General features: G+C 38.2%; 2 protein-coding genes across 3 annotated transcripts; one reads left to right on the top strand and one right to left on the bottom strand.

Annotated features, from left to right (window-relative positions):
- Nucleotides 1-111: 111 nt before the first annotated feature.
- Nucleotides 112-27,815, top strand: ergic3 (ERGIC and golgi 3). 2 transcript variants are annotated; one of them, XM_035957795.2, is made up of 14 exons: nt 112-298; nt 1,537-1,607; nt 3,602-3,689; nt 3,782-3,901; nt 5,613-5,709; nt 5,784-5,949; nt 9,570-9,627; nt 12,076-12,090; nt 13,294-13,325; nt 13,679-13,775; nt 19,719-19,783; nt 20,027-20,163; nt 23,330-23,385; nt 23,515-27,815. In XM_035957795.2, exons 1-14 carry the CDS (start codon nt 211-213, stop codon nt 23,592-23,594), a joined length of 1,170 nt encoding a protein of 389 aa, XP_035813688.1. In that variant the 5' UTR covers nt 112-210; the 3' UTR covers nt 23,595-27,815. The 2 variants fall into 2 exon arrangements, with proteins under 2 accessions (XP_035813688.1, XP_023147291.1); XM_023291523.3 differs by lacking the exon at nt 12,076-12,090.
- romo1 (reactive oxygen species modulator 1) lies at nt 14,793-18,995 on the bottom strand. Its single transcript, XM_023291524.2, has 3 exons — nt 18,843-18,995; nt 15,855-15,985; nt 14,793-15,047 (listed from the first exon to the last, which is right to left on the bottom strand). The coding sequence occupies exons 2-3, from the start codon at nt 15,983-15,985 to the stop codon at nt 14,939-14,941; spliced, it is 240 nt and encodes a 79-aa protein (XP_023147292.1). The 5' UTR covers nt 18,843-18,995; the 3' UTR covers nt 14,793-14,938.
- Nucleotides 27,816-27,849: the final 34 nt, after the last annotated feature.

A 27,849-nucleotide genomic window follows, 5' to 3' on the forward strand; every position in this document is an offset into this window, starting at 1 on the left:
GAACTTTGGAACTTTGATCATAGTTACATTTTAGTTCAGACTGTGTTAGAAGCAGCAGAAAGAGGAGCGAATAAATGACGCGGCCCGCTCTGATTGGTCCAGCCGTGCACCGTGTGTGTCCCGGAAGTAAAAGCGGAGGACCGATGTGTGTCTGGACAAGAGTAGTCTGTCGGTAACATTTGTGTTTCTGGTGGTTTTGTGGCTCAGAAAATGGACACGTTGAATAAACTAAAGCAGTTTGACGCTTATCCCAAAACTCTGGAGGATTTCCGAGTGAAGACGTGGGGAGGAGCGACTGGTAAGAGGCTTTAATTTGTCGGAGTGCCACAACCATTCAGACATACAGGGTGTTAGCTGCTGCTGCGGGTAACGGGGCTAATAGCTTCATTCAAATATCAAGTTTGACACATTTCTTGACTCCTACAACGCTGGCAAAACCTAAACACCAGCATTATAGACATTTGTAGCATTGACTATTCAGCAGTAGAGCAGTATTAAAGCAAACCCACTGGTAAATAAGCGAATATACACAGAAACGGAAGATTTATGTGTAGTAAAAATTGCGATATCACCAAATTTTGAAGTGCTCTTACCACATACTACTCATAAAGGGTCTTGCCAGGGATTTTGCATGTGTGGTCCATGTGCTTCAATGAACACTTTGCGTTAGTGCAGACTGTTCTACACACTGTGCAGCCGTGCTTTAGGAATTTGGAGGTATATTTAAACGAGGGGGAGATTCATATAGGCCTATTACAGTAACACACAGACAGGCTGCGACCTAACAAAACTGACATGGAACTCAATTTGATGAAATGAATAGAGAAAATAGATATTGGAGATGAGACATTAAAAAGACCAATATAATATATGCTTTAGTGAATTTTAAATATATATATGTATATGCAAATGAAAGTCATGATGTGTGAACTGTAGTACACACAGTACAGTGGCCAACTTACAGGCAGGTGAGCATGCTTTCAAAAATAACAGCATACGTTTTTGTTGTGGTTGTTAATTAACTGCATGCAGCAGACAGACAAGCATTAATCAAATCAGTGTTTGGTGAGCAGCACACACCAGTTAACTCTGGAACAGCAGCAAATCTTCTCATGTTTTAAGGTATTTGGCAATGGTGGTTATTCCAGGCGTTTTGGAGAATCTTCATGCCATGGTTGAAAAATGTTCTTTATTGCTCTGGCTCCATAGTTAAATGTTTTTTTTCCTTTTCCTTTTGTTTTTTTTTTTTTTTTCCTTTTTTACCGCTTACTATTGAAACTGGAAAAAAAACCCCATAAAATCCATTTTGTTTTCTGTTTTCTTTTTTCACTGCGAACTGCGCAGTATTTGGTTTAATAAGAGATATATAGATGTACACGCATATGTTTTAAATTCGGGTGGTGCTCAAAGATTGAGTTGGCTATTCAAATATGAAACATGTAGATTATCCCGTACAAAGTATAAATGCAAAGTATAAACTAGGATTTCAAAGCGCTTGTGGTTTTTAAAATACACACTTCCTTTTTGTCTCTGCAGTGACTATCATCAGCGGTGTGATCATGTTAATCTTGTTTGTCTCTGAGCTGCAGTACTATCTCACTAAAGAGGTGAGTTCATCTACATTATCTGATTATCTTAAACCTTCATCTGATAGCTGCAATCCTTCATGTGAAATTAAATGTGACACTAAGACTTGTGGAAAATATCTAGAGATGTTGTGATTTTTCTGAAAGATATTCAGTTCTTTTCAAGTTGTAGTCAAGTATTCAGTGTGTAAAGGTTCAAAATGTGATAGAGCATTACTACAAAAGCCACCACCTCCAGTGTGTGACTGTCACACAAGGGGACGGTATTCAGTCATCGTCTAGACAATTTAAACACTGGATTTGGTACACTGCCTAATGTACAGGGTGTCCATAAAGTCTCTTTACAATTTTAAGAATTTATTACAAAGGCAGTTAATAAGATATCTTAACCAGATTTGTTTTATTGTAATCAGTGATTATTAAAGTTTGTAATCACATTGAACTTGTGTGTTTCAGGTATTCTGTTGGTGAAAGAGGTACTGTTATATGAAACCCTAAAATATGGTTACTCCTCAAGAGAAGGCACAATGTATATCATGGTTTATTGAGACAAAATTGGATGTGCAGACTCAGCCAAACTACAGAACTAAGTATGGAAGAGATCCACCATCACATCCTTCAGTTTGTGCATGGCTCATGAAATTTATGGAGACAGGGACAGTGTTGGATAAAGGGAGGAGTGTGCGACCAAGAACATCTGAAGAAAACATCGAGTTTCATTTAACAGTACCTCTCTCACCAACAGGAAACCTGAAACACACAATTTCGATGTAGCTTTCAATTTCAAGATATCTTAACTGCTTTTGTAATAAATTCTTAAAATTGTAAAGAGACTTTATGGACACCCTGTATATCCTGAACAGTAGCCTTTACGATTTGCTAATTTAATTGTTTGGAATTGCATTTTGGTTTGAAATTGATCAATTGTTAAGCCCTGACACTGAGGCACAGTTTTCTTTCAAAAACTACTTTTTTACACTTTACATGCAGAAAGGTTAGCACAGCATGTCAGAAATGTCTTTCAGTGTCTGTCATTTATCAGTTGTACATATTTTTTTATAGTCATTTAATATTCTGTCTGGAACTACAACAGTTATGATATTTCAACTTTTTGTCATTTTTCAAGCAAATAAATATTTATTCCAGTTGTTTGAATATGAGAATTTGCTTTGGGATGAAAGAAGCAGTTTAAGGATAACTGACTAAACATTTGATCTAGAAAATATGGATTAATTAACTGATAATGAAATAATTGTGAGCTGAAACCTCAAGTCCCTCCACTTTCTAAATTCTGATATCAGTTAACGGAAGTTGATGAAGCCATTTTCAAGATCAAGATGAGTATATTCTTATTTTTGGCAATAGAAGGCACGGATTTGTAAATTATTCTAAATGATTGCATAATAGTGCTGCTAAGAGCTGCCTGGTGTGAAATTGATCACTTTTCAGCCTTCAAGTGTGTTTCCTGTCTAACCGGACTGATGAGTCAGATCACACAAACAGTGAAGCAGTGTTCAGTATGTGGAAGGTCTGCTTACACAGCAGTGAAATTAACAACAGTCATTATTGTGTTACTTATGGTTGTTAATCATTATAACAGGTCAGCAAGAAATGAAACTATTCTAGTGGCATAATTTCACTGATTGTTTAACTCAGAGGATATTAGAAGGTTTTACAGTCATCAGATGAAGCACTTTAAGGCTGTTAGTCATGTTTTTTTTTTTTAGGCCAAATAAAGTCAAATTAATTACAAAATTTTACAAAGCTGCTATTAACATGATACTAGCCAACATCTTTTGTTTTGGAGATTAAAGCCCACAAACTGAATTGAAGTCGCACATTAACGCATTCAAAAAGTACAGTTTTCTCTTGCCTTGGTGCTAAAAATGTCACTAAACAGGAGACACATTTTCCTTTTACACTTCAGATATCTGGACTCAAGTGTTCATGCCACAGTGTCAAATGCATTTGTGTTTTTAGTAAATCACTAAGTACAATCTGCCCATGTCCTGCAGGTCCACCCTGAGCTGTACGTCGACACGTCGCGAGGAGACAAACTCAAAATAAACATTGATGTTATTTTCCCTCACATGCCCTGTGCTTGTAAGTGCTGTTACTGCTCTGCTTTAGCAAGGATCTTTATTCTGATGAGGCCAACATGCCAATGATGACACACTCACTTTTTCTCCCTGCAGATCTTAGTATAGATGCGATGGACGTCGCTGGTGAGCAGCAGTTGGACGTTGAACACAATCTGTTCAAACAGCGGCTGGATAAAGACCTCAAGCCTGTCACCCTCGAGGCAGAAAAACATGGTAAACTTTAACTTTATACTGACCTTTAACCTCCTGACACTGTTGGGCAGCTTTTGGAAGGCATTCAGAGAGTGAATGGCACTGCTTTAAAACAAAGCACACAAAGGGCCCTGTTGGTGTGGTTGCAGCTACAGGAATCCCTGAGTAGCAAATTGTTCCTCTTCCTCAATGCTTGTGATGCAATCCGTGTAGTTAGCAGAATGCTAATACATTACAAGGTGTTCTGTTGGAATGTGTGTGTGCACATGTTTGACTTGAAAGTACAGAGTATTGACACATAACACTGATGCATGGTGTTAGAAGTTCATGCAGGCTTAGTTAATTTAGCAAATTTTTTTTCTTGGCAGAGCTTCTGGGTCAGGAAATTTTTGGGCATTTTTCCATCCATAATTTATTAGTCTGATGAGTATTTAGTATTTTTCCATTTTCCCACTTTATTTATTTATTCTCACACAACAAATGAAAGTACAATACTAAAAAAAATGTAAGAATGTTCACTCTGCTCATTGGTCAGATGTGTCCAGGTAAGGAGAGAGAAAGTAAACTCTGGCATCCTGCAACCTCACATTCAGATTCAGAAAACTTTATTTGTCCCCAGGGGGGCAATTAAAAAGGCATGTAGAGCAGGCAGTGCAACAATGATGTAATAAAGAAATAGGGGTACATATATATATATATAAAAATCTAGAGCAAGTAATGTAAGAATAATAAGAAAAAAGAAAAGAAACAAAAGACAAAAAGCACAACTTGGTATCATACTACACTCAAATATGTCATACAAGTGCAAATACGAATGAAAAGTAGGTGCAATATGCTTATGAGGTAGTTACAAGAATATATCAAGGTAGATATCAATTGCAGAGTGCAAAATGGCAGAGTTGACAGGTGGAGGGGGGTGGGGTGTTATGGTTTATGAGTTGAGGAGTTGGACTGCCCTGGTACAAAGGTAGACCTTCTCCTCTGTGTCCTGCATGCAGGGCAGCGACCAGAAGGAAGCCACTCAAATGCTGACATGAGAGCATGTGAGGGTCACGGATGATCCGGTTTGCCAGTCTACATGTTAAATGTTCATACACTGCAGACAGAGTTCTGAGAGGAAGTCCTATGATTTTTGAGCAGACAGTGACAGTCCTCTGCAGGTGGTTTCTGTTCTGGAGGCTGATGGAGTAGAACCAGCAGGTGATGGAGAAGGTGATGGTGCTCTCTATGAAGGAGTAATAGAATGCCTGGAGAATGTTCTTATTTACTCCAAAAGAGTTGAGCTTCCTTAGGAGATACTGCCTCTGGTGACATTTCCTGATAATCTCCTCTGTGTTAGAGAAGAATTTCAGCTGGCTGTCAAAGATGGTACCCAGATATTTGTACTCCTCCACAAGCTCAACAGGCATCCCATGGATGGTGGAATGCCTGTACATGTCAACGTACTGTATGAATTTTCTTACTAGACCAGTTCAGATCGACTTTAGTTGCCAGCAGCTCTTCTAGTGATGAAAGAAGACCTTTTATGTGGGACCTGTAAAACTGAAACCTGCCATATGCATTGTGTAGTTTGGTCAGCTGCAGGTTGGATCACATTCCCTGTAGCAAACACTTCCTCTAAAGTGCAATGGCTTTGCTCAGGAAACAAACTAAAGTGATTCTGTCAAAAAGATTGAAAATGTCTTTCAACTGAAGGCTCATAACCATGTTGATTTTGTGTATTTGTTCTTAGAACTTGGTATGGCTGATGATGGTGATGTGTTTGACCCCAGCACACTGGACCCAAACAGATGCGAGAGCTGCTATGGAGCTGAAACCGAAGACCTAAAGTAGGACACCAATAAACACACAGGCTCTGCCTTTTCTGTATTTATGCCATTTCTATAACCCTGTGTGTGTGTAGATGCTGTAACACTTGTGACGACGTACGGGAAGCGTACCGGCGGCGAGGCTGGGCGTTCAAAAGTGCCGACACCATTGAGCAGTGTAAGAGGGAGGGCTTCACTCAGAAGATGCAGGAGCAGAAGAATGAAGGCTGTCAGGTTTACGGCTTCCTGGAGGTCAACAAGGTACTCTGATTCTTATCTGGGATGTATCATCATTAGTATCAGTATTATGTGTATGCCGCCCATTGATCACGCGTGAGACTCGTTCCCTGCACTGATGTTTACTTCGATACTTTATAACACCGTAGAACTGCAGTACAGAATTAACAAACAAAACATAACATTACTTTCCACATTACTGCACCTTTCTGAAATATATTGCTCGAATATTGTCAACAGAGAAACATAAACTAACCACTTTGCCTGCTGTAATCAATGGGAGGGTTGGCTTGAATGGCTGCTTTGCCTGGAAAACTCCTACACCACCTTGAAGTACAATAAACCATCCTTAACACACAGCAATACTCAATGTCACAATTTAATGTAAACAACAAAAAACACTGACCACTTGTAGACAACAGGGAGTAAACAGTAACTTCAGTATACTGACCGCATGTCAATCAAAAACAACAAAGAAAACAAGAAGAAACAGAGAACGACTGAGAAATAATTACAGAGCCCCTGAGTGGTCAAAAAGTGCAACTGCACTGAAAGGTCAGTTTTGATTGTGCTTTCTGAGCTTTATGGATGCAAAAGAAACATTTTAATTGTATATTTAAAACACGTACACTTATTAACTATTACCTTAGAGACTGCATTTACAATGTGAGTGTAACAAAGATAAGCACCTGATATCTTTTTGGAGGACATCCAACTGGTTTGGAAAAAGATTAAAAGTTTCATAAGAATATGGAAGTTTTTTTTTTCTTAAATACGTAAAATGTGAGAAAAAAACGTTTTTTTTTGGATGTCAGTAATATTAAATGTCTTGGCCAAAAGATGGAGCTCAGCTGAATAAGCTAAGCTTAAACTGCAAAGTTACAATTCTCTATAATTCTATAGTCTCTGATACTGATAATTGTCTTTTAACATTCTGAGTTTTCAGACCTTAAAGAAACTTTTCAGATTCATTTCAGTATGAAAAAGTATGTTTTCAACTTAATTCAAATTCAGACTTAGATTATTACTTACAGTGAAACTTTGTTAGCGCTATCTCATCTTTTCTTTGCTTAAGCACGTGTTCCTGACATAAACTAGTGCCGTATGCATGAGATGATGATATATTTTTTTGGTATTAGGGCCACTGTGTCAAAGGCAGTCAGAGATTTTTAGAGTAAAGTTGAAATATTATGAGATAGAATAAAACTGTGATTTAAAACTATTTTAGAAGAAACTGTTGTAGTGGTTCTAGTTATATATATACACTACCAGTCAAAAGTTTGGACAGACCTTCTCATTCAGTGTTTTTATTTAATTATTTTCTACATTGTAGATTAATACTGAAGACATCAAAACTATAAAAGAATACATTTGGAATTATGTTAACAAAAAAGTGTTAATCTTCAGTATTAATCTACAATGTAGAAAATAATACAAATAAATAAATAAAAAAAAAAAACATTGAATGAGAAGGTGTGTCCAAACTTACAACTTTATATTATAACTTTATTCACAAAATGTCTCCTGCCAGTGCCTTTAACACTTTTTTGATCTAGATCAGGGGTGGGCAAACTTTTTGGCTCAGGGGCCACATTGAGTTTTAAAATTCGACAGATGGTCCAGGCCAGCATCAGATGGATGGAGACTTTTTGTGCAAACTAATATAAATTACATGTTAAAGACATTGCTGACAAAGTGAAAAATCCTTACATTCAGTTTCAGTGTGAAGTGTTGTTGGTCACCCTTTTTTGCCTGTACATCAAAGTGGTTTCAATTTGGTTGGCAATTCTCAGGATAGATCTGAGGTGTGTTTTGTTGATGTTCATCACGCTAAACGGCTGCTCACACACGTAGGTAGATCCGAACAACACCGGCATCCTCTGTGCCATCTTCCGAATGTTTGCAAACTTGGCTTCACTTAGTGTAGTGTAAAAGTCATCCAGTTTAAGGGAGCTGAACCTCTCCTTTAAGACTGAGTCACTTGAAGATTGATCAGTTCCAACTGCAACTAATGAGGCCCTGTTTCTTGGTCTGGTGACAATGGACATGACACCAGCTGAAATGACTTGTCAATTTTTTCAAAATCAGAGAACCGCTGACAGAATTCTCTGTGCAGGTCGCCTAGTCATTTCTTATATTTCTCCACATGTCGAGAGGCCTCTGTCAGTGTCGCCAGTGTAGGGAAATGAGTGAAGGATTTTTTTGACATTTCTCTTGAGAATAAAGTCAGTTTGGCTTTGAAGGCTGTCACATTTGCATACATTTCGTGCACAAACTGATCTTTCCTTTGCAGCTTCACGTTCAGCTCATTCATGCGCATCAGTATATCCACAGCAAAAGCAAAATCACAGAGCCAATCTCTATCACTCAGCTCAGGAAAAACACCGGTTTTCCCAATTATCTTCATAAATAAGCTAATCTCCCCTTTGAGCTCCCACACTCGCTGACATACTTTCCCCAATTTAACCAGCAGACTTGAGAGTGGTAAAGCAAGTCCTGGTGATCAGCATCACTTTCTTCAAGAAACTTCATGAACTGACGATGCTGAAGCCCTCTCGCTCGTATAAAGTTAACAAGTTTTATGACTGGCTTCACGACATGATCAAGATGCAAAACAGACTTACAGAGCGCTTCCTGATGGATTATGCAGTGGAGGAAAATCACATCCAGTTCAGGGTTTTCCTCCCTCACCTTATTCTGGATTCTTTTCAGCAGGCCAATGTTTTTTTCCTGTCGGGTTTGGTGATCCATCCGTAGTGACATTGGCAAGTTTACAAGGCACCTTCAGCCTCTCCATGACCCCAGACACCCTGTCGTACAAGTCCTCTGCTCCTGTTTCCCCTTCATGGATTCCATAGTCAAAAATTCCTCCGTTGTCTCAAAATTGTCATCAGTCCCTCTAAGAAAAATTAAAAGATGAGCAGTGTCTTTTATGCCATTACTTTCGTCCAGTGCTAATGAATATAATCTAAAGGACTCAGCTTTTTCGTTCAGTGAACTGGCTAAGTCTTTGTGAGTAGTTCAGTATGGTGAGTAACTGTTTTTTCAAATTTGTTTTTGCTCTCTGGACAAAGGAGACCTGCTACCTCAACCATGCATTCTTTCAAAAACTCCCCTTTGGAGAAAGCCTTGCTGACCTTTGCTATTACCTCTGCTGTTACCTTTGCTATTTTCATGCTTGACTCTTCAGTTGTAGTTTGTTGAAAAAAGGTATTTTGCTGAGTGTGTAAATTGGCTGCCAACCTCTGAGCAGTAGCTGTCCGTTCTTGCATTGACTGGTTGCTAGTGCAGTTAGCATGCTTGGTGGTAAAGGACCAGCTGATATTGTATTCTTTAAAAAACGCAATGGTTTAATTGCAAATAGGACATACAGCCTTCAGCAAAAAATATTTAGCTGTCCACTTATGAAGCACTTGACACTCTGTCGACTTTTCTTTTCTTTGGTCTACTCATTGTTACAGGACACCAAACGAATGTGGTCTTTACTGTATTTTTGTCAATTCTAATCTTGACCAAATTATTTGGCGGGCCAGATTGAAAAGCCCAATGGGTCGTATGTGGCCCTGAGGCCGTAGTTTCCCATCCCTGATCTAGATTGATAACTGATTGTATTTGTATTAATCCCTCTCTCCTCTCTGCTTTAGGTGGCAGGAAATTTCCACTTCGCTCCAGGCAAAAGTTTCCAGCAGTCCCATGTCCATGGTAAGACCTGCTGTCCATTCTGCTCATACACACACTTAACAATTCAAAAGTTTTTAACACCCTTTGTTAATGATGTGCCAGTATTTTTGACTACTTTCAACTTCTGTAAGTTCTGAGCTGGTTCTCCAAACTAGCTCCAAAAGAACTGTTTGGATCTAAGACTTTGACGTTACCCTTAAATATAGAGATTTTGTTCTACACATTTATCTGGACAGTAATCTCAGATTTGGCACAGCACATTAAAGGAGTCCGCTCTGTATTTCAACATCAGTGTGTTACAGTGACACTTCGATTAAAGGCTCAAGTCACAAGAGATTTCATTATAAACACTGATTGAAAAAGGGGAATAAATTCACAGTGCCCACAGTCTTCAGACTGAAAAAAAATCCTTCATCAGACCTTCTGTCACACAAACTCATTCCAGTATCACCTTTTCTATATTTAAAAATGCCTAATGCATAGCATATAATAAAGGGTGTTTAGAAACTTTTGGCTGGTATGTATTCCATCCACCCATCCATCCATCCATCCATCCATCCATCCATCCATCCATCCATCCATCCATCCATCCATCCATCCATCCATCCATCCATAGCGGCACGCCTACAACTGTTCAGGACTGCGCAATATTTTCTGACTGGTTCCTCAGCAACAATTAATGGGAGTAATTTTGAATTCAGTGTTAACATTTGTGAAGTAAACATGATGGTATTTAGTCAATTTCCAACAGTTTTGTTTGTTTATTAGTCACTCCTGTCATGGTTCATCCATTGTTGTAAAATGAAGATTTTATTATAGGACAGAGCATACTCCTGCTGTCAGCTGATTTCTTCAACTCTGTCAGTTTGACCTGAACCGGACTGTGATACTCAGGCACCACAGACAGTGAATCAATAAAAGACATTTATGTCTAATTTGATTGAGTCCCATGGTGAAAGTTAAACCCTCAACATGCAAGTCTAGAGTTGTAAATAACTTCATCTTTGATTTTCAAAAATATTCATGTGTTTTTCTGGCATAAACTTGCAAGAAAAAGTAGTTTTGACAAAATAACTGTAGCTAATCATATCTGAGATCTGAGAATGAAGTGTTACTGTTTTATAAAATAATGACAAGACTTTCCTGTGAACTTTTCAATGTCTGGGCAGAGGTACAGATGTCATTTGACACATCACTCCTGTCGTGGTTCATCAGGTGCAGTAGGGTTTGACTGATATGTTTCCAAAGCTAAATACAGTATTTCATGATTGATTTTGTGCTCCTTCGAATAACCAAACCGATTAAATACATTTTCAGGAGCGGACAAATGCAGTCTGTTCTTTCACTGTAACAACTGACATATTAACAAACTCATGTTGTATTAGTCTAGCCCTAAAAACGAAGATTTCTTCAAATTGTTTGCTTTTCCTTTGAATATGTGTGCGTGTCTATTCCTTTCATTCATCTTCCCCTCTGCCTGCCTTTCTCAATTTTTGCTCTGCCATCACTGCGTGTCTGGTCTTTGTTATATTGACTGGTATATTTTGTTTTGTGCTGTCAGTCTACTAAATGGTTCCATGTACCTGTACATGAAACCAGAGCGGTATATTAACTGTGACCGCCCACAATATGCCCCCAAAAATGCTTGGCAACAGTCACTTAAATAAGAAACCTGCCACAAGGCGGCTTCTAATCTTATCGTAGCACTGGTTAACTATTAAAACAGAAAAAGTGTCCTGAATGTAAACAAGCCTCAATTAAAAATCATGTGCTGCAGTAAAAATTTGCTTGGTTGGCTGGTTAAACAGTGAAAACAGCTGAAGTTTGAGCTGCACATTTTATGCTGATTTAAACTGCATCCACTGATCTCAGAGTCTAGGATGTGAGTTTATTAATTAATTCATTTTACTCAAGTTTTTGGTGTAATATTTAAAAGCTTAGCAGCAGAAACAAGAGACAAGAATCACACAAGATGCTTAGATGAGGCTGTGACTGAAATCCATCAGCCTCTGGCTTATTCTGGTTTTAAACCTCCCTTCAGGATGGACTGGCCTCAAAGTGTTACAAAACGATTCTTGTGTTCGGGGCCGTATGTTCACTCTGACAGAAGTTATACAGACCATTTTCTAAATCACAAGAGGTTTAAAAAACAAGAGGCATGAAAAATATAAAACTATAATCCTCCTCGATGGGATTTTCTGCTTTTTATGTAACATCTCAGGCGGTTAAAATGAACTATATAGTGAAGTTAAGCTTGTAATACTCTTAAAACAACCAAATCTTTTCATCCCAGAGGTACATTTAAAATGTAGTGTATTTTTAATAAGAAGAAAAACAGAAGAATATACATTTGGAAAAAAAGCACAAAACATTGTTAGAGTTGTGTAGCCCCCCCTCATCCCCATTAATATCACCTGGTTTGTTGTATACTTGCATCATTATAGTGACTCTTCTCTCTTCTTTCTGCAGTGCACGCTGTGGAAAGTAAGTTCATCTTTCTTTGCAGATTTTTCTTTTTCAAAGCCAGCCTTTTTCCAGTGTATCAACCTGTTCTTTTATGCATAAGAAAGAATTGTAAATATAAAACTGCTATGTATTCTGCATAGATGATCATATGCCTAAGCAATAATTTGTATATACAAATTGGAAGCATTTTGTTTTAATGTATTGTTGCCATTAAAACACATGGAGCATATCTGTGAAATGAAAATGATAAGTTTGAAAAAAGAAAATAGGTATTCTTACCAAATCTCTGTAGTCTTGTAACTCCTCGTCTCTGCATCTGTCCATCGTGAGTCGGACAGTGTTTTAGACGTATAATTCTAAATTGGAGTACATGATGTCACTATATTTAATTTTGTTGTTCTGCTTCTTGAAGGGTTTTTACAAATCTTTGCAGTCACAAATATTACTAAACCTGCACACATGTATTACTGCATATTACAGTAATAAATGCCCCCAAATATTCCTGTTTCACCATGAAGCTGCTGAACTCAAACCACTGACTAACTGCATATTGAACATTGTTACTGACTGGATGAGATTTTGTCCTCAGTGGACTCTTGCAACATGCAGCTGTCACTTGACACTGTGTGTCTGTAGTTCTTTCCTGCAGGTGAATTTTCAAGTCTTGTCAGTCCTTCCAGCTCCAGCCTCATTGTGACTGATTTAAGGAGAAAACTGTGATGCATGTCATCATGTTTAACTGGTCAAAACTATATAAGCACTTAAATGTTGTCACCTGGTACACCTACCTTCTAAGATCTAAGGTCATGTTAGACATTTTTAACTCCACATCAAATCTGAATTGTTAAGTGATTGCTAATTTTGAATCATTTTCACACATAATTAATACTAGTTTTGTGGGTCAAGTCAGCGTGAAGCAGCAGCTCATTCAAGCTCAGACACGGTGAGAAGAAAAAGATCCAACTGGAGCTTCCACACTTTCCTTTTATACATCTAAAAGAAAAATGCTGAAGTCCTTTGGAGTGAAAATTTATAATTTGGTGGCACATAGCAAATACCTCATCAAGGCTTATAAACATAACCACATTTAAAAAGACGGAGGAGAAGAGAGGGTGTGATGGTTATCAGCAAACAAGCTGATCAATAACACACACTTTATTTCCTTTACTAGGTATGTATTTGCCATTTTGTTCACGACAGTGTTGTTTTGTTTGCTTGCAGTACATGACCTGCAGAGCTTTGGCTTAGACAATGTAAGTAACATGTTTTCCACTTCTGTTTTATTTCTTTACTTTGGTTTTTTATGCTTATTTAAATGTTATTATCTCGTTATTGGTGTTGGCTGTCTAAATATTACATTATAATGTCATATTGTTTAAAGTTGACAGAAGTTCCCATCACTCAGCCATTATTTAGAATACAAAGTAAAATACATTCAATAATATGAAGTTTTATTGTGTTTAACTAGTCAGTTCAGTTCTTCAAGTTTTCAGATAAGTTGTACCAAAAAAAAAAAAAGCTGTGTATAAAGACATTTTTAACATCTGCTTATTGCACTTTTCTATAAAATGTTCCTGAAGTCAGTGATCGTTCTGTTGTCCTCCAGATCAACATGACCCATCTGATAAAACACCTGTCGTTTGGTAAAGATTACCCCGGCATCGTAAACCCTCTGGATGGGACAGATGTCACAGCACCACAAGGTTAGTGTGTAAAGTTTCAAACAGCAGTCATGCTACACAGAACAAAGAATCATGTGTAGCACTAACATTTGGGGCTAAAGCAGGATGTTTTCTTTAGAAACACAAAAGAACTTGTTCATTTAGAGGACTAGAAGTCTACAAGGAGTCAGTGCTTAGTTCTCCATTTTGTGCTCAAAAGTCAACAACTTGTGATCAACAGGTTTATATGTTCATGTGTGCAGAATATCCACGAGAACTTCTGTCTCTGTGAATGTTCTCGTTCTGCCACCAAAATAATTACAATGTCTACAACATTAAAACAGCCCATAGGTATTATTTAGTCAGTTTTTGATGGAAATTGATTTTATAGCAGTTTTTTACAGTTTAATTATCTGGCTGTTACTAGGCAGCAGTACCAGTAATGTAACATTATTAGGAGTATGTGTGTGTGTATGGATCCTTTACATACATTTGGTATAAAGTTTAGTTTTTCTTGTCAGACCCTCAGAATATCAGTGACAACTTCTGTAGCTGCACACTATGCACAAAAATCTGAGAAATACACAGAAGAGCGACCAATTTCAGTTCTCATCCTAACAGACTAGAATGCAACGTGATAACTTAAATTGGTGCTACTACTCCATAATAACACTGTGCCCTTATTTTTGATTATCTTGCTTATAAATTTGTTTTAGTCTGAAATGAGCGTCATCTGTCTTTGTGCTCTCTGTTGCTTAAGGCTGATTCTACTTGCACAAGACTGAAAGGGCAAATGAAAGAATGAAAATGTGATTGGATGCAGTAAGACAACCTGATATTTCATACTGCATTTGATGCAGTTGGAACACTGTGAATCTAATTCTGGCATAAAGTATAGTAGTATGGGTTTAGAACACACCCAAAGAACATAGTTCATTAGTGCTACTTTGACTTTCCACTGAAGTAGAATTAGACTGGGCAGAGAAAGAGTATAAATGGAATTTTACTCATGAGCAGGACATTGGCAGCATCAGAAGGTATTACACACCCACTCTGAAAACCATTTGATAAATCTGAGCTTTTATTGACAAAACGACTCTGCAGGTTGAGGTGGTGACAGCACTGAGCAGACAGAGATCTGTGGTTGTAATGATTTGAAAAGTCCCATAGCTGTACAGTTGTGTGGAGGTGGAGAAGGCTGTTCCTCAGCAGCGGATGCCCATGCCGATGGCCATGAAGGTGCCGAACGTACCTCCGCTCTGCATCATGGTTTTCCCTACTCCTCCCATTAGCTCCCTGCCACGCATGCCGATCCTGAAGACAGGAGCAATAGTTTTTGCTTTTTAATAGATGTACACTACAAAGGGAGACATATTTAACCTTGGTTGATAAATGGTGATAAATTAACATAATTACCTTAATATCGTTTGCAATCAAAGTTCTACTTAGATTACATCTATGGAAGCGATGTTGAATATGGATGTAGCTTTTAGACACAAAAGTGCAAAAAGTCCTGTACACAATGATGGTGCACAACGTAGTGTGTATGAAAAGTAATATAACCAAGGCATACTTGCAAAGATTTTACCAGATACAATAACCCAGCTAAAGGTTTACTCAATTAAAACTACAAATGTTAATTTACGTTAAGTACAGAAAATTATTCATGAAACTCAAATCAACGTAGTCTTATCAGTGCAGTTCAGTGCTTGTGTTCATTATTCATTCAGAAAAATAACTTTAAAATTGGACATTGAACACAAACTTCCAGTGAAACGTAGGTCAGTTAGTTCAACGGGAACAGAGCCCTCAACTGCAATGGGGTATATTATATTCTGTTATTCTTCCTATTTCTACACAGGTGAAAAAAACTCAGCCATCATCCTGCAAAATAGGCAAGATGAACATCATTAGTCAGTGACCTAAAGGTTGCCAGTGGTGTTCATTACGTTTTTATATTCAGAATGTTTATGAGCTGTTAGTTGGTGATTAATTGGCCCAAGTGTTAAGTAATGTGTCGCTAACAATGGACAAATGTCACCCTGTTCAATTTGATCATATAGGCAGTAGCTGTTTCTACTAAAGTACAATTAGTAGAATGCACACTACATCCCAATTTACCTGAGACAGGAGAAAGTTCCAAACATGGCACCAGCAGCCATGCCTACTGCAAACCCCATCATGAAGCCCATTTTGACCCGGTCAAAACAGCTCGGCTGGGTCTGGCCATATGGACCGACAGCCACTGGCATCTGGGGAGGCAACAGAAGACAGGTTAAAGAGGGTAGAGGGATCAGTGCTGCATTATATTTGTTTTCAGATGGACAGTTTGATGTGATAGCATGAGGAACAAATGCTGAGCAATCAATGCTGTACCCAATCTGGTTAATTCCTCGGCTCGCGGTTTATTTTTCTGACATTTTTTTAGATCAAATTATTAGCAATTCATTGAGAAATTAATCGAATAATCTCTAATGTAAGTAATCATCAGTTGTAGCCCCACCACAAACTATCTTCTACTCAGTGTTGCCAACTTGGCGACTTTCCAAAGCCTCCTGGTGACTTTTTTTGTCAAAAGCAACTAGCGGCAAATCTAGCGACTCGTTCTGGCGTTTTGGAGACTCTGACATGAAAGCTCGGATCATTCTGCAGTTACTGTCCTCAATGAGCAGCAGGTGGCGCTGTGAGCTCTTCCCCTTCACAAAGCACAGCCAGTCAGTCCAGTAACCCTGCAGCATCCCACTGTCTGATTAGAGGAGACCCACATCACTCTGCAGCCAGACGGCACATGAATCGCGCAAAGTCACTGCAGATCCCGTCCTGGCTTACAGAGCGGGATGGAAATGGAAATGTTTCTTCACTGTCATACTAAAATAAATCCCTGCATTCAGCCTGCAGTTCAAAAACATATTTTGGGTGTTTTATACTCACTTTTTGTCCCTCCCACAACGTTATTCCTCTCTCCTACAACGCTGATTACAATTACATGCAAACGGGAAATTATGCAAATTAGGCTTTGACGTCATTTAGCGACTTCTAGGACAGCCAATAGCTACTTTCCTTACTGAGGAGTTGGCAACACTGCTTCTCCTGTCCATCACAATTTCTTAAAGCCAAGCAAAAGGGCTTGACATTAATTTTCCCAACGAAAAACCCAAAACATCTATTCTCCACTTTTGAAAAGCTGAAAACAGACAGTTCTTTATTAAAATGTTCAGTCATCAAAACAGGGTTCTTCCTGGCTCACAGTACTTCACCTTTAGTAAAGGCAATGAGTGTGTGTTACCTAATTTGACCGAAATCTATTCATTTTCCTGTTATTAGTGACCATTTGATAAATAAAAATGTCTGTTCATTAGGAGTCAATCAACGAAGCTGCTGAAGAAAAAACAGAAATTCGAATTGCTGTTATTATTCTGAATACTCATCATTTTGACACTGGTGACGTTCTATTGCTGCTAACTAAAACCTCTATGCAGGAAAAAAACTACAAAATAGTTGACAACTAATGTTCTGATGATTTGCTTTTTAAGTATTCAATGAAACTGCAGTTTGTGGTTATTCCAACTGTGGGAATGTGCTCTGCTTAATTTTAATATTATCAAACACAACAACTTAAACTTAATTCTGGGTAAGATCACATTCTCAAACACCTTATGCAGGGCTTCACGTGGCAGATTGTTTGTCAAACCAAGCTGTCTGACAAAATTATTAGCCTCTCTATGAAATTTTAGGGTTTTGTAAAAAAAAAAAAAAACCCCAACAAATTCCATAGGGTGGCTAATAATTTTGTCTTCAACTGTAGATGCGTAATAGTGAAGCTGTGGACATTGAAGTGCCTGACTACAGCCCCAACTGACATCCAGCACCTGGCATGTCAACAGCCTGTTTTCACCTTTCTCATTTTACCTGTGACATTTTGTCCTTTGAGTAAATCTGCATTTTAGGGTGGCCTTTTATAGCCACTGGTCAATGGAGAGTCTGCCCTGGTCACACTGCCTGATCACTGTCCTTTAAAGCCAAACCTGACCAGGCTGTGGATTAACTTAATAATTGAGTTTGTGTGCAATTCGCTAAGGTGAACCTTTTGAAACCATAGAAATATTAGAATAGACCATTTACATGCAGTGTTTATTTTTGTTCAGTGTCATTTGTTTTGGGGGCCATATAGTTATCTAGCATTGGAATGAAGTACACAGAAAAGCTAAGAGAGCAGAATAATAATGACTGAGTAACTTATGTTCACCTTAAAGCCCCTCAGCAAATTAATCCAGTCGTGTCAGTACACACAGCATGAAAAAATTCAAACACTATGACCGTGTCTAATCTTCACAATATATCACTCAGTAGTTAGTATACAGGAAATGAACACAATTCACCTGTTTAAAAGTAGAGGAAAACAATGCATTACTGTAACTTGAAGAGACAGATGTACCCTGCAACTGTTTAATGTCATATACTATTAGTTTTTACGTTCCCCTATATTTCTTTGTTTGTATACTGACTTTATGTTACATAAAGGTCACTTTTCCAGTGATGACGAACACTGCGCAGATAAATGTGTAAAGTTAGTTTGAATTTGGTATACAGCTAAGACTCGGGTGTATGTTCTTAACACTTGGTTCACAAAACAAGCTGTAAACGTTATCTTTGCTGAAGACAAAAGGATGTTACGCTGGCTAATTAAAAAAAAACACGTTGTGCTGCTGTGAGTAGGTCACCCTTGTATATATTGTAAATAAAGCTGCTGTAACAATGTAAATTTCCCCTGGAGTGGGGAGAAATAAAGAACTTTATCTTATCTTAATTAACTCGGAAGCTAAGCTAACATTAGCTAGTCCATGTGTTAACGTTTGCAGTTTTCACGCTTTAATTCCAATCACATACAAAGACTCTGTGAGGTATTTTGCTGACTTTAGAAGTCTAACTTGCATTAACTACATCCGTGAAATTCACTTTCTCTTGCCGGATCGTTTGTTGCGTTACTTTAGCATGCTAACCAGCTGGCTAACGTCACCTGTGGCCTTGACGGATAAACACGGTGCGTTTTCACCGACAGTTGGTCTGTTTTCTCAACACTCAAAGCAAATCATCCGAAATCCACCTTACCTTGACTTAAGCGTTTAAAGTAAGGTTGTTTTGCTTCCTAAGTTGAGGTTTTCCGTGTTGAGGTGAGCGCAGGAGCGTTTAAATGTCTTTCTAGCAGATCTCCATAACCGGATAAAGGAAGAAGGAAAAGGCCGAGGAAGCGAATAAAGACAGAAAATAGGGTCGAGGAGAAAGCAAACAGCGCCGTCACGTGGTTCAGTTCAGTACTAAAGAAACAGTTTTAACCTTTATTTCCTCCATTGGTTGTAATCACTTTCTAGAACAAAATAATCCCTCTTTTAAAGTGAGTACTGAATCCTGTCCCCTAGATGTTTTTGTGTCTGATGCAGATTTGAACCTTAAGCAGTTTCTCGCCATTTTTTCCTTCCATAACATTTTACTCATTGTGGGCTCATTGTTTCACTGCAATATGAAATCCTGCATCTTTGTGGAAACAGCACAACCACAAAAAGAAGTAGAGAACACAAAAATGTTTTTACAAAATTTTTTTCTGTGTAGTATGACGGTTTTAGTGCCATAAATCATAAAAAGAAATCTCTTTTGCAAAATTAAAAAAAGTAACCTGGAATCAACATGTACAATATATTAAATTAAACAATTCTTTCTGTTTTTCCAGTTTCTGGTTCTGATAGGTGGTGTTCTTTTGAGGACTTTTTAAAGACAAAACCATTGAAAAACCGCTGTTGGGTTTTTGGGGTTCAGAACTTTAATACATGTGTTTATGCACATAAAATCTGCATGTACTTAATATATGTTTTATACTACTAAATGTATGGATGTACATAATAATATACATTTTGGACTTTGGAGGTTTTGCTTTCATGTCTTTAAGTGTGTGCGTCAACATTGATATTTTAACCAAACCTCTCCTGACAGCGTCAATGATGTACCAGTACTTTGTGAAAATTGTTCCAACCATCTACATGAAAACTGACGGAGAAGTGAGTCGAATTTTTTTTCATATTTGTTCTTCAAATTTACCTCTGGGGTGATATTTGATTGTTGCTTCTACAAACAGAGTTTGTTTAAAAGACAGAAAATTTTAACCTCTTCATTTCAATATCATTCATTTTTGCATGATTTTTTAAGGTATTTATCATGAATCAAAACAGGTATTTTCCTTAATGTTTTTCTTAATTATGCCCCCAGACTTTATTTTACAATTCTGATTTTTGTTTTTCCAGGTGGTAAAAACGAACCAGTTCTCAGTCACCAGGCACGAGAAAGTGGCCAATGGGCTAATAGGCGACCAGGGGCTGCCAGGTGTCTTTGTTTTATATGAACTGTCACCCATGATGGTTAAATTCACAGAGAAACACAGGTAGGTTGTAACAGTACGTCACACACAGTCTACTTTACATTACTGTCGACCACAACTATCACATGTTTATAGACTGAGAGTTGGAAAATTTGCATGAGGTAATAGATGGATAGTCTGTCAAAGTTAATATTTATTCTTTTGTTATAAATACAGCTGTCCTTTTAACTTGAATCTTTTTTCACTGCTGAACCGTCATTCGAAACAGGGCTGAATAATAAAGCATAAATCATAAATCACCAATAATAACAAGAACATTTTCCAGGACTGATGTATATCACTGTAAAAGTCACTATAGTAGATATTCAACAGCATAAATTTTGCAAATCGGTAGTCGTAATGATAGGATTGTAATGAAAGTGGGAAAATGATAATGCTGAATTATCACCCAGACATAGTTGGAAATGCATATTATGCAACTCTGCTTTCTTATAATTAGGGATGTCCGATAATATCGGCCCAACGATATTATCGGCCCAATATTGGCATAAAAATGTGATATCGGTCAACATCATTATTGTTTTTTTTTTGCCTATCGTGAAAACCGATAAAATAATGCCTGGATTTCGCCAGCATTTACTGGCGCACAAATGATCACATCATCAAACTGCGTCCTGAAGCCTGTAAACAACCGTGCCGGTTTCCGGCGTGTGGCGCCGGCGTTTGGCTCGATGAAAGAAAGATAGGACTACATTACCAATCGAGTTCGTCTACCAATGGAATGAGGGGAATGCAGCTTTTGCTCTCAACCAAACTAATATCACTAGCCAATGGGGAGTTGAGTGGGGCGGGTCTTAGAAAGACGTTGAGATCCAGCTGCCAGAGAGTCCGTTGTTGTCAAGGTTACAGTGACGCCGTGGTGCGATCTCGCAGTGATACAGAAATCTTGAACAAATCCATGGATCCAGACTATAAGCCGCATCTCTGCTAAAATCTAATCACTTGGTCCTTGAGTCATTTCTGACCTTCCCTGAAAATTTCATCCAAATCTGTTATTCCTATTTTTTGAGTAATGTTGTGCACAGACAAATAGATGGAAAGACAAACATACGCTGATCGTCACATAACTCCGCCACGTTCCTTGGCAGAGTAAATAAAAATAAATGGCGCTTCCCGAAGTTGGAAGAGTTAAACAGAGACGGCTTTCTGCTGGTGCAAATAAACTGAAGGAGCCGGGTTCTTGCTTCTGTACCATGTGTTAAAAAAAACCTCATGTATGCAACTAACGGCAAAAAAGTGCTGCCACGTCATGAGTCAGACCCACAGAGCTGCTGTCAGTTCTGAAACTCACAACTGGTTTACTGGGTGCAACAGCCACCGCTGAGATACTGACGTCAGACTGACCGGGTTTGTGATTTAAAACACGCGTGTGCTCGTTCATTGCAAAACATGATATTCACCAGATCTCAGCCACTCGTTAATCTGTTGGCTGAAGATAAAAATGCTTGGTCTAAACTGTCCGTGTCAGATCAGCATGCTGGTTCCATAAATACACCTGGCATAGCACCGGCATTTCAGAAATGAGCACTTTAATGCTTTTGATGTTATTATTTGGACTGAACTATAGTTTGCTGTTATAAACTATATTTTTATTTATTTAGGTTTTTTTTTTGCACTGTTACTGTTTGCATAGTTGCATTTCAGAATGAATAGTGCAAATGGTGCACATTTTGTTAAAAGGTGAATCTATGTCCTTTTCCATGTCTTTTACTGATTAGTTGCTAAATAATATATTTGCACCATGTTGTAGTCAGATGGAGAACCTACCACCACCTACTGACCTTTTTAGTATTACTATAATCTGCATTCTGGGTTTGTGAAGGCAGATATCGTAATTTCTTATTAATTAGCTAGATTGTACCCCGACCCCCACCCAAAAGAAAAAAAGTTTAGGTTTAGGAATATTTTTCACTTTAAGCCCTGCAAGTGTGGCTGCAGTAACAAGCTTGCTGTGCCAGACTAACAATATGTCTGTGGTTTGGAATTATTTCCAAGCCCATATATATCGGTATGGGTTGATAACGGAATCGGAAATTGAGAGTTGGACAACATCGGCATATCGGTTTTTGACAAAAAAGCCAATATCGGACATCCCTACTTATAATGCAAATTTACAGGCTAGTTACAGCTCAAGATTCCAAACAAAAATCTGTCAAGTCTGATGCGACTGAAATTTACATTAGTTGTACTGTCGATGTAGCAAATCTGTTTGTGTCTCTGGGCCTTATTTCTCTCTTTTCAAACTAACCTTTGGCCACATCTGTTGGAGTTGGTGTTTAGGGAAAATCAGTTTCTTAAAGTGTCTACTGACAGTCTGCATGTGAATTGTTCTGGATGACAGCTGTGAGTTGTAGATACAGACAAAAGCCTGAACTGCACTCTCCCTCTCTAAACTGCAAAGTTTCTGCATGCACATTGATCACACCACGTCGTCCATCACAACAAGTAAATTTGCAGCTTGTGGAAAACGCTTTGATATGATGAAACAGCCAATATTACACATTGCATTTAATGCAAATAATGGGGCTAAAGCACAGCTGGAAACAGAGTTTTTACTGTTGGAGCACTGGCATTTAAAGTGATATGTTAAAAAATAAGAATGTCTCCAAGAACCTCATCCTGTGATGTGATCTTCCCACAGTGTTTTACTACCAACCAGCCCCGAACTATAGCAGTGAGGAGTCAGAAATGACAGTAACATTTACCACTACATATACTACAGCCAAGGAAGAGCTACCTTTTGCTAGCATCAAGTCCCAGATCATGCAACTTTATTCCTGTGTAGAATCATTTTCATGTGTTGAGAATTACCAATGTATGTGGGAATAGACAAAAAAAAGTCACAGTATGTATTTTAAGGCCAAAAGGTGCCATGAAAATGTTGGGTGTGCCTAAATGAAAAAGTAAAGCTACCAGTGTCTGCAATGTGACAGGTTCATGTGGAGCTCTGATGCCAGTGATGTTTCTAAAGTTGAAGTCATGGGGAAATAAGGTCTGGAAGGAAAAAAATAATTGTGGTAGTGATCATGTTTTACTCATGTTTTTGTGTGTTTCTTTAATGATACAAGACATTTTATTCATTGGTAAGGTTACATTTACATTTTACAAAAAAGAAGTAGCTTTTTATTTTGAGTGTCTTATTGCTAAATGGCTCTTTCTCTTTGTTCAGATCTTTCACACACTTCCTAACAGGAGTTTGTGCCATTATTGGAGGTGTATTCACAGGTCAGTCCCTCTATTTAAACATGTTTTTGACTATACACAACACTAAAATGTATATTAAAGAGTAATTAACTGAAAATGACAAATTGTGCCTGTCTTCTTCGTCTGTATTCTGTCCACTGTCTCTTGTAGTGGCCGGTCTGATTGATTCGCTCATCTACCACTCAGCTCGTGCCATCCAGAAGAAGATAGAGCTGGGCAAGGCTTCCTAACAGCGCCTCCTGCTGGCTTCAATGGTGCAACACAGACCGAGACACTGAAACAACGGCAGAAAGACAGAGACGTTTGAAGAAGTTTAAAAGCAATTTGTTTTCTCTCCACCTCTCTGCCTTCTGTTAGACTGAGAGAGAGAAATACAGAGAGAGATAGAGGTTTTGAATCAGTCAGGCTTTAAATTCCTCTGTCTCTCCTTTCATTGTGGAAAAGCTCAGGAGAAGAGCATTTTTAGAATGTTCCTCTCCACCGTTAAATTTGATGCCAACCAGACAGAGACGGAATCAGACATCTCTCTGAGATTGATCCGCACAGGAGGCCTCTTCATCAGCCTCTGGAGGCTTGCTGATGGAAAAAGGGAAGCTGATTTCCTTTGTGCTTTTTACGTACGTCCTGCCTCCTCACCAGCCAACACTCAGATCACTGCACTGAATTTCTGCTAGAGGATCTGTGGTCGAGCCCTTCATCGAGAGGAGTGAGGAAAAGAAGACATGGAGACTTAAAGGAACATATCACCCAATTTTTTTTCTGTTCTTATGAGTTACTCACCCCCTGTAACCTGGACTGATGGATGTAAAGTTTGTACCCACATTTCTTTATGCAGAGTCACTGAAGTCCTGATAGGAGCTTTTGTAATCTGTAACTTCTATTGCTTACCAAATAATTTTTTTGGTTGTTGATTTTAACGGTAAATCTGGTGGTATTTTATGTTTCTTACTGTCAACAAATCCCTTGAAAAGAACAAAACCAACAATGAACTCAGTATCCAAATCCTGAAATCTTATTCCTCCCATTGTTGTCCAGAATTATTAAAAACACATCAATGAGCCACACTGCTGCACTGAGTGACATATTCCTTCATTATCATCATCACACTGTAGTTTATTTGGACTCAAACCCATATACACCGTTTTTTACCACCTATCACCAACAAATAACGTGTTGGCTCCTGTTAAGGTAACAGTCGTTAAAAACTACAGCGACCATATATTTAAATAAGGTTTCTCAAACAGGAAAGATGCATTTGAAAGAGATTTTTGAATGTTTAATCTTGCAAAGTATCCAAAGGACATGGAGCTAAGAAAGTACTGAGAGAGAGAGAGCGACTAAAACGTTGTTGATTTCACAGTTTTCATGGGATTTGTTGTCAGCAAAATAGTGAATATAACCAGTTGTATGTCTGTTTCTTTACAAGTCAGTAGTTTAGTCAAGTGTTCAAATATTCCAATCTGTCTTCAGTCAGTCTGGATGGAGTGAATAAGATAAGCTAAAACTGACCCACTGACTTCCACTGTTTGAAGCTGTTAATCTCCAAACATCAAGTTGTGAGTATTTGATAAAAACTGGGTGATGTGTCCCTTTTAAAAAGTTGCAAAGAGAAACTGGAAACAAGCAGATATTATCTTTTGAAGCAGTCAGTCATGACACTACAAAGGCATTTTTTTGTGTTCATTTGATTTAAAGCCACTATGTGTATGATTTTTTTTAGAACGTTTCAGTAGAGATTGGTGCAGTCTCAGTGTTGCTTTCAGCCTATTTACATCATGTCCTGGGTCCAGTCTGCGTCAGAGTCAGACTGACTTTAGTTTACTTCATTTTCAGCTTTCAGTGTGACGATACAAATCCAGCTGTTCAGTATCTAGCTTCCACTACCCCCAATCTGTTGGGTAAAACTTGTCCAACTGCCAAAGATCAAACTACCACCAGCCTGGTGTTTGATCTGCAGTGCAGCAGAGTTTTTTCTCCACACACCAGAATCTGCTTGACTGATGAAGCTGTGTGTCTCAACTTCTGAAAGCTCAAAAGTTTATATTTTAAATCTTGCTCTGGTTTATTCCTGCAAACATGAAATAATGAATCACCTGTAGGGCTAAATTAGATCCCGATGCATTTTTCCTGCATGTACATTTTTTTTCACTCAGCCTGTTATTTTGCCAAATTTTCTGTTGTAGTTTTATTGGCATTGGCAAGGAACGATGGCATCCTCATCTCTTATCCAACCAACCAAAGTGTAATTGACTCAGCATTAGTGGAAATACTGAAAACAAGTAAATTAATAGATGTGGAGTGATTTCACAATATCTTTTCAAAACTATCACTGGATGCTGCCATTACTGAAAAATCCTACACATAATGGCTTGAAAAAGCTGATTTTAAGACCGAATATATCACAGTCAGAACTGCAAACATGCTTTTATGTGTTTCAGTGCTATTCCCTCATTTCTACCTGATGAACGTCTTGCATCGAAATGACAAAAATGTTTTGCAGTGTACAGGAACCTGTTTAAAACTTTTTGATATGCTTGTTTCTCTCCTGCGCTCTGTTCTCATGAGATATGCAGTGAAGAGTTCCTTTATCTTTAATGGACAGACTGTGTAACTAAAAGACTTGATATAATCAGATCAGTTTGAATGGAGTCAGATCAGTAAGGAGCGGAAGTCCTTCAGTTTTGTTCTGTATTAAAGTGGCTGAAACCACCAGCTGCAGCCAAAATTCACATCACTTTCTTTTGTCCTCAGCTCCAGCTGCTACTCGCTGGGTTGGACACAAAATATTTAAGATGACTCATAACCAGGAAAAATCACTCTGATTGTAATGACACAATCTTTCAGACTTTCTTCTTCCTCTCTGCATCCACCTGCAGATTTTTTTAAACTCATATTTTCACTGATTGATGCCCAAAAAATTCAAAATCATCACTTGTCAATGAACAAAATCACTTCCTTAAATAACAAGACAACTTTTTTCCTGACTTTTCGCTCAAGGTAGCTATACAGCGATTTGGAAATTAATTCTTCAGATGATCTGTTTGTTTTTGTAAATAGTGTACAGACACATCCATCACTGACCCTGTGAAGGAAAGAAGACGCTTTGAATCCCAAAGCTGACTCAAATCAAGTAGATGAGATTACTGTTAATATCGGGAGGGGTGGGGGGTGGGAGGAGGTTCTCTTATTCTGCTTTGTTTTTCTCTTTCATTCTGTGGTTAACAAAACCTATTGTGCCCAGGTAGGCTGTCATTAAACAACACACATCTTCTGTTTGTTTTTTGGCCTGTGAGAGATGTTAAAGATACATCCAGGAGCTCCAGATGAACTTCAGTAAATGATGGGGTCAGTAGGGAGGCAGCTCCAAAACCACAAAGAAGACAGAACACAAATGTTGACTAGATTCTCCACTTTGTTCCTGACTCACATGTTGAGTCGCCATGTTGGGCCCCAAATGTTTCATGATGCCAGTTTGATCTTTGCCTCTGTGTTTATTTTTAAGCATTAGACAGAACCAGAACTCTGTTTTTTTTTTTTTTTTTTTTTTTTTAAAAAGCTTTTCTGACAGAACCCAACTCATGGTGTCATGTTTCAGCTCTTTAACTACAAACCAGATGTAGCTTGTGTTATTGCCAACCATCTTTCAAAAGCATACTATCATTTTTTTTTTTGAGCTTTGAGGTTATAATTAATTTCGTAATGTAGGGGAGAGTCGACTTACAATCCAACAGCAAATCACCTTAATTCTTTGCTATTGCAAATCACGAATCAGAAACTCTTGCTTCTGCTGTGTTCAAAGGAAAAAGAAAACGGGAGCTTGACTGGACCTCAGCTCAGAAACTGTTCAGTTTGCTTTGAACAAATTATCCTGTACAAAGTGTCATCCGAATAGTCCTTGCCAAAGCCATTGCTGGAAGATTGTGTTCAAGTAATGATATCTATTTATTCAAACATATTTGTGACAAATTAGTACTTTACATCTAAAGGCACTTTAGACAGTCAGACTGAGCATGACTGGACCAAACTTTGTTTTTAAATGGTACTCATCTTCTGTTTGGACTCTTCTACAAATTTATTGATGACGAAGCAGGGAGAAGGATGTAGAAAAACTCTGTGAATTTGTGACTGAAGCTCATGTCAGTGTGGCAGGTTACAACAGATATTATAGTATTATGGCTGTAAAGAGACACTGATAATCTGAAGTATGAAAATATTTCTTCTCTGTGCTTAAAAGTGTGGTTGAAGCAGTTTCATCATGAAGGTTCAGTTGTTGGTGGCTGGTTGTTGCACCTTTTAACATCTAAATCAGGGGCATGGGCAGGGGTTGTGTGTGTGTGGGTGTGGGTGTAGGTGTGTGTGTGATCCGTGAAAGAGAGAAATGTATTTATATTTTGATTGTCCTCAAACAAGTTTTTAAAATGACAGAAAATAAATGTTGAATACACCAGCTATGGCTGTGTTCTGCCCTGTTGGTTTGGTTTTAAT

Source organism: Amphiprion ocellaris, chromosome 5 (assembly GCF_022539595.1).
Source record: "Amphiprion ocellaris isolate individual 3 ecotype Okinawa chromosome 5, ASM2253959v1, whole genome shotgun sequence".
NCBI lineage: Eukaryota > Metazoa > Chordata > Actinopteri > Pomacentridae > Amphiprion > Amphiprion ocellaris.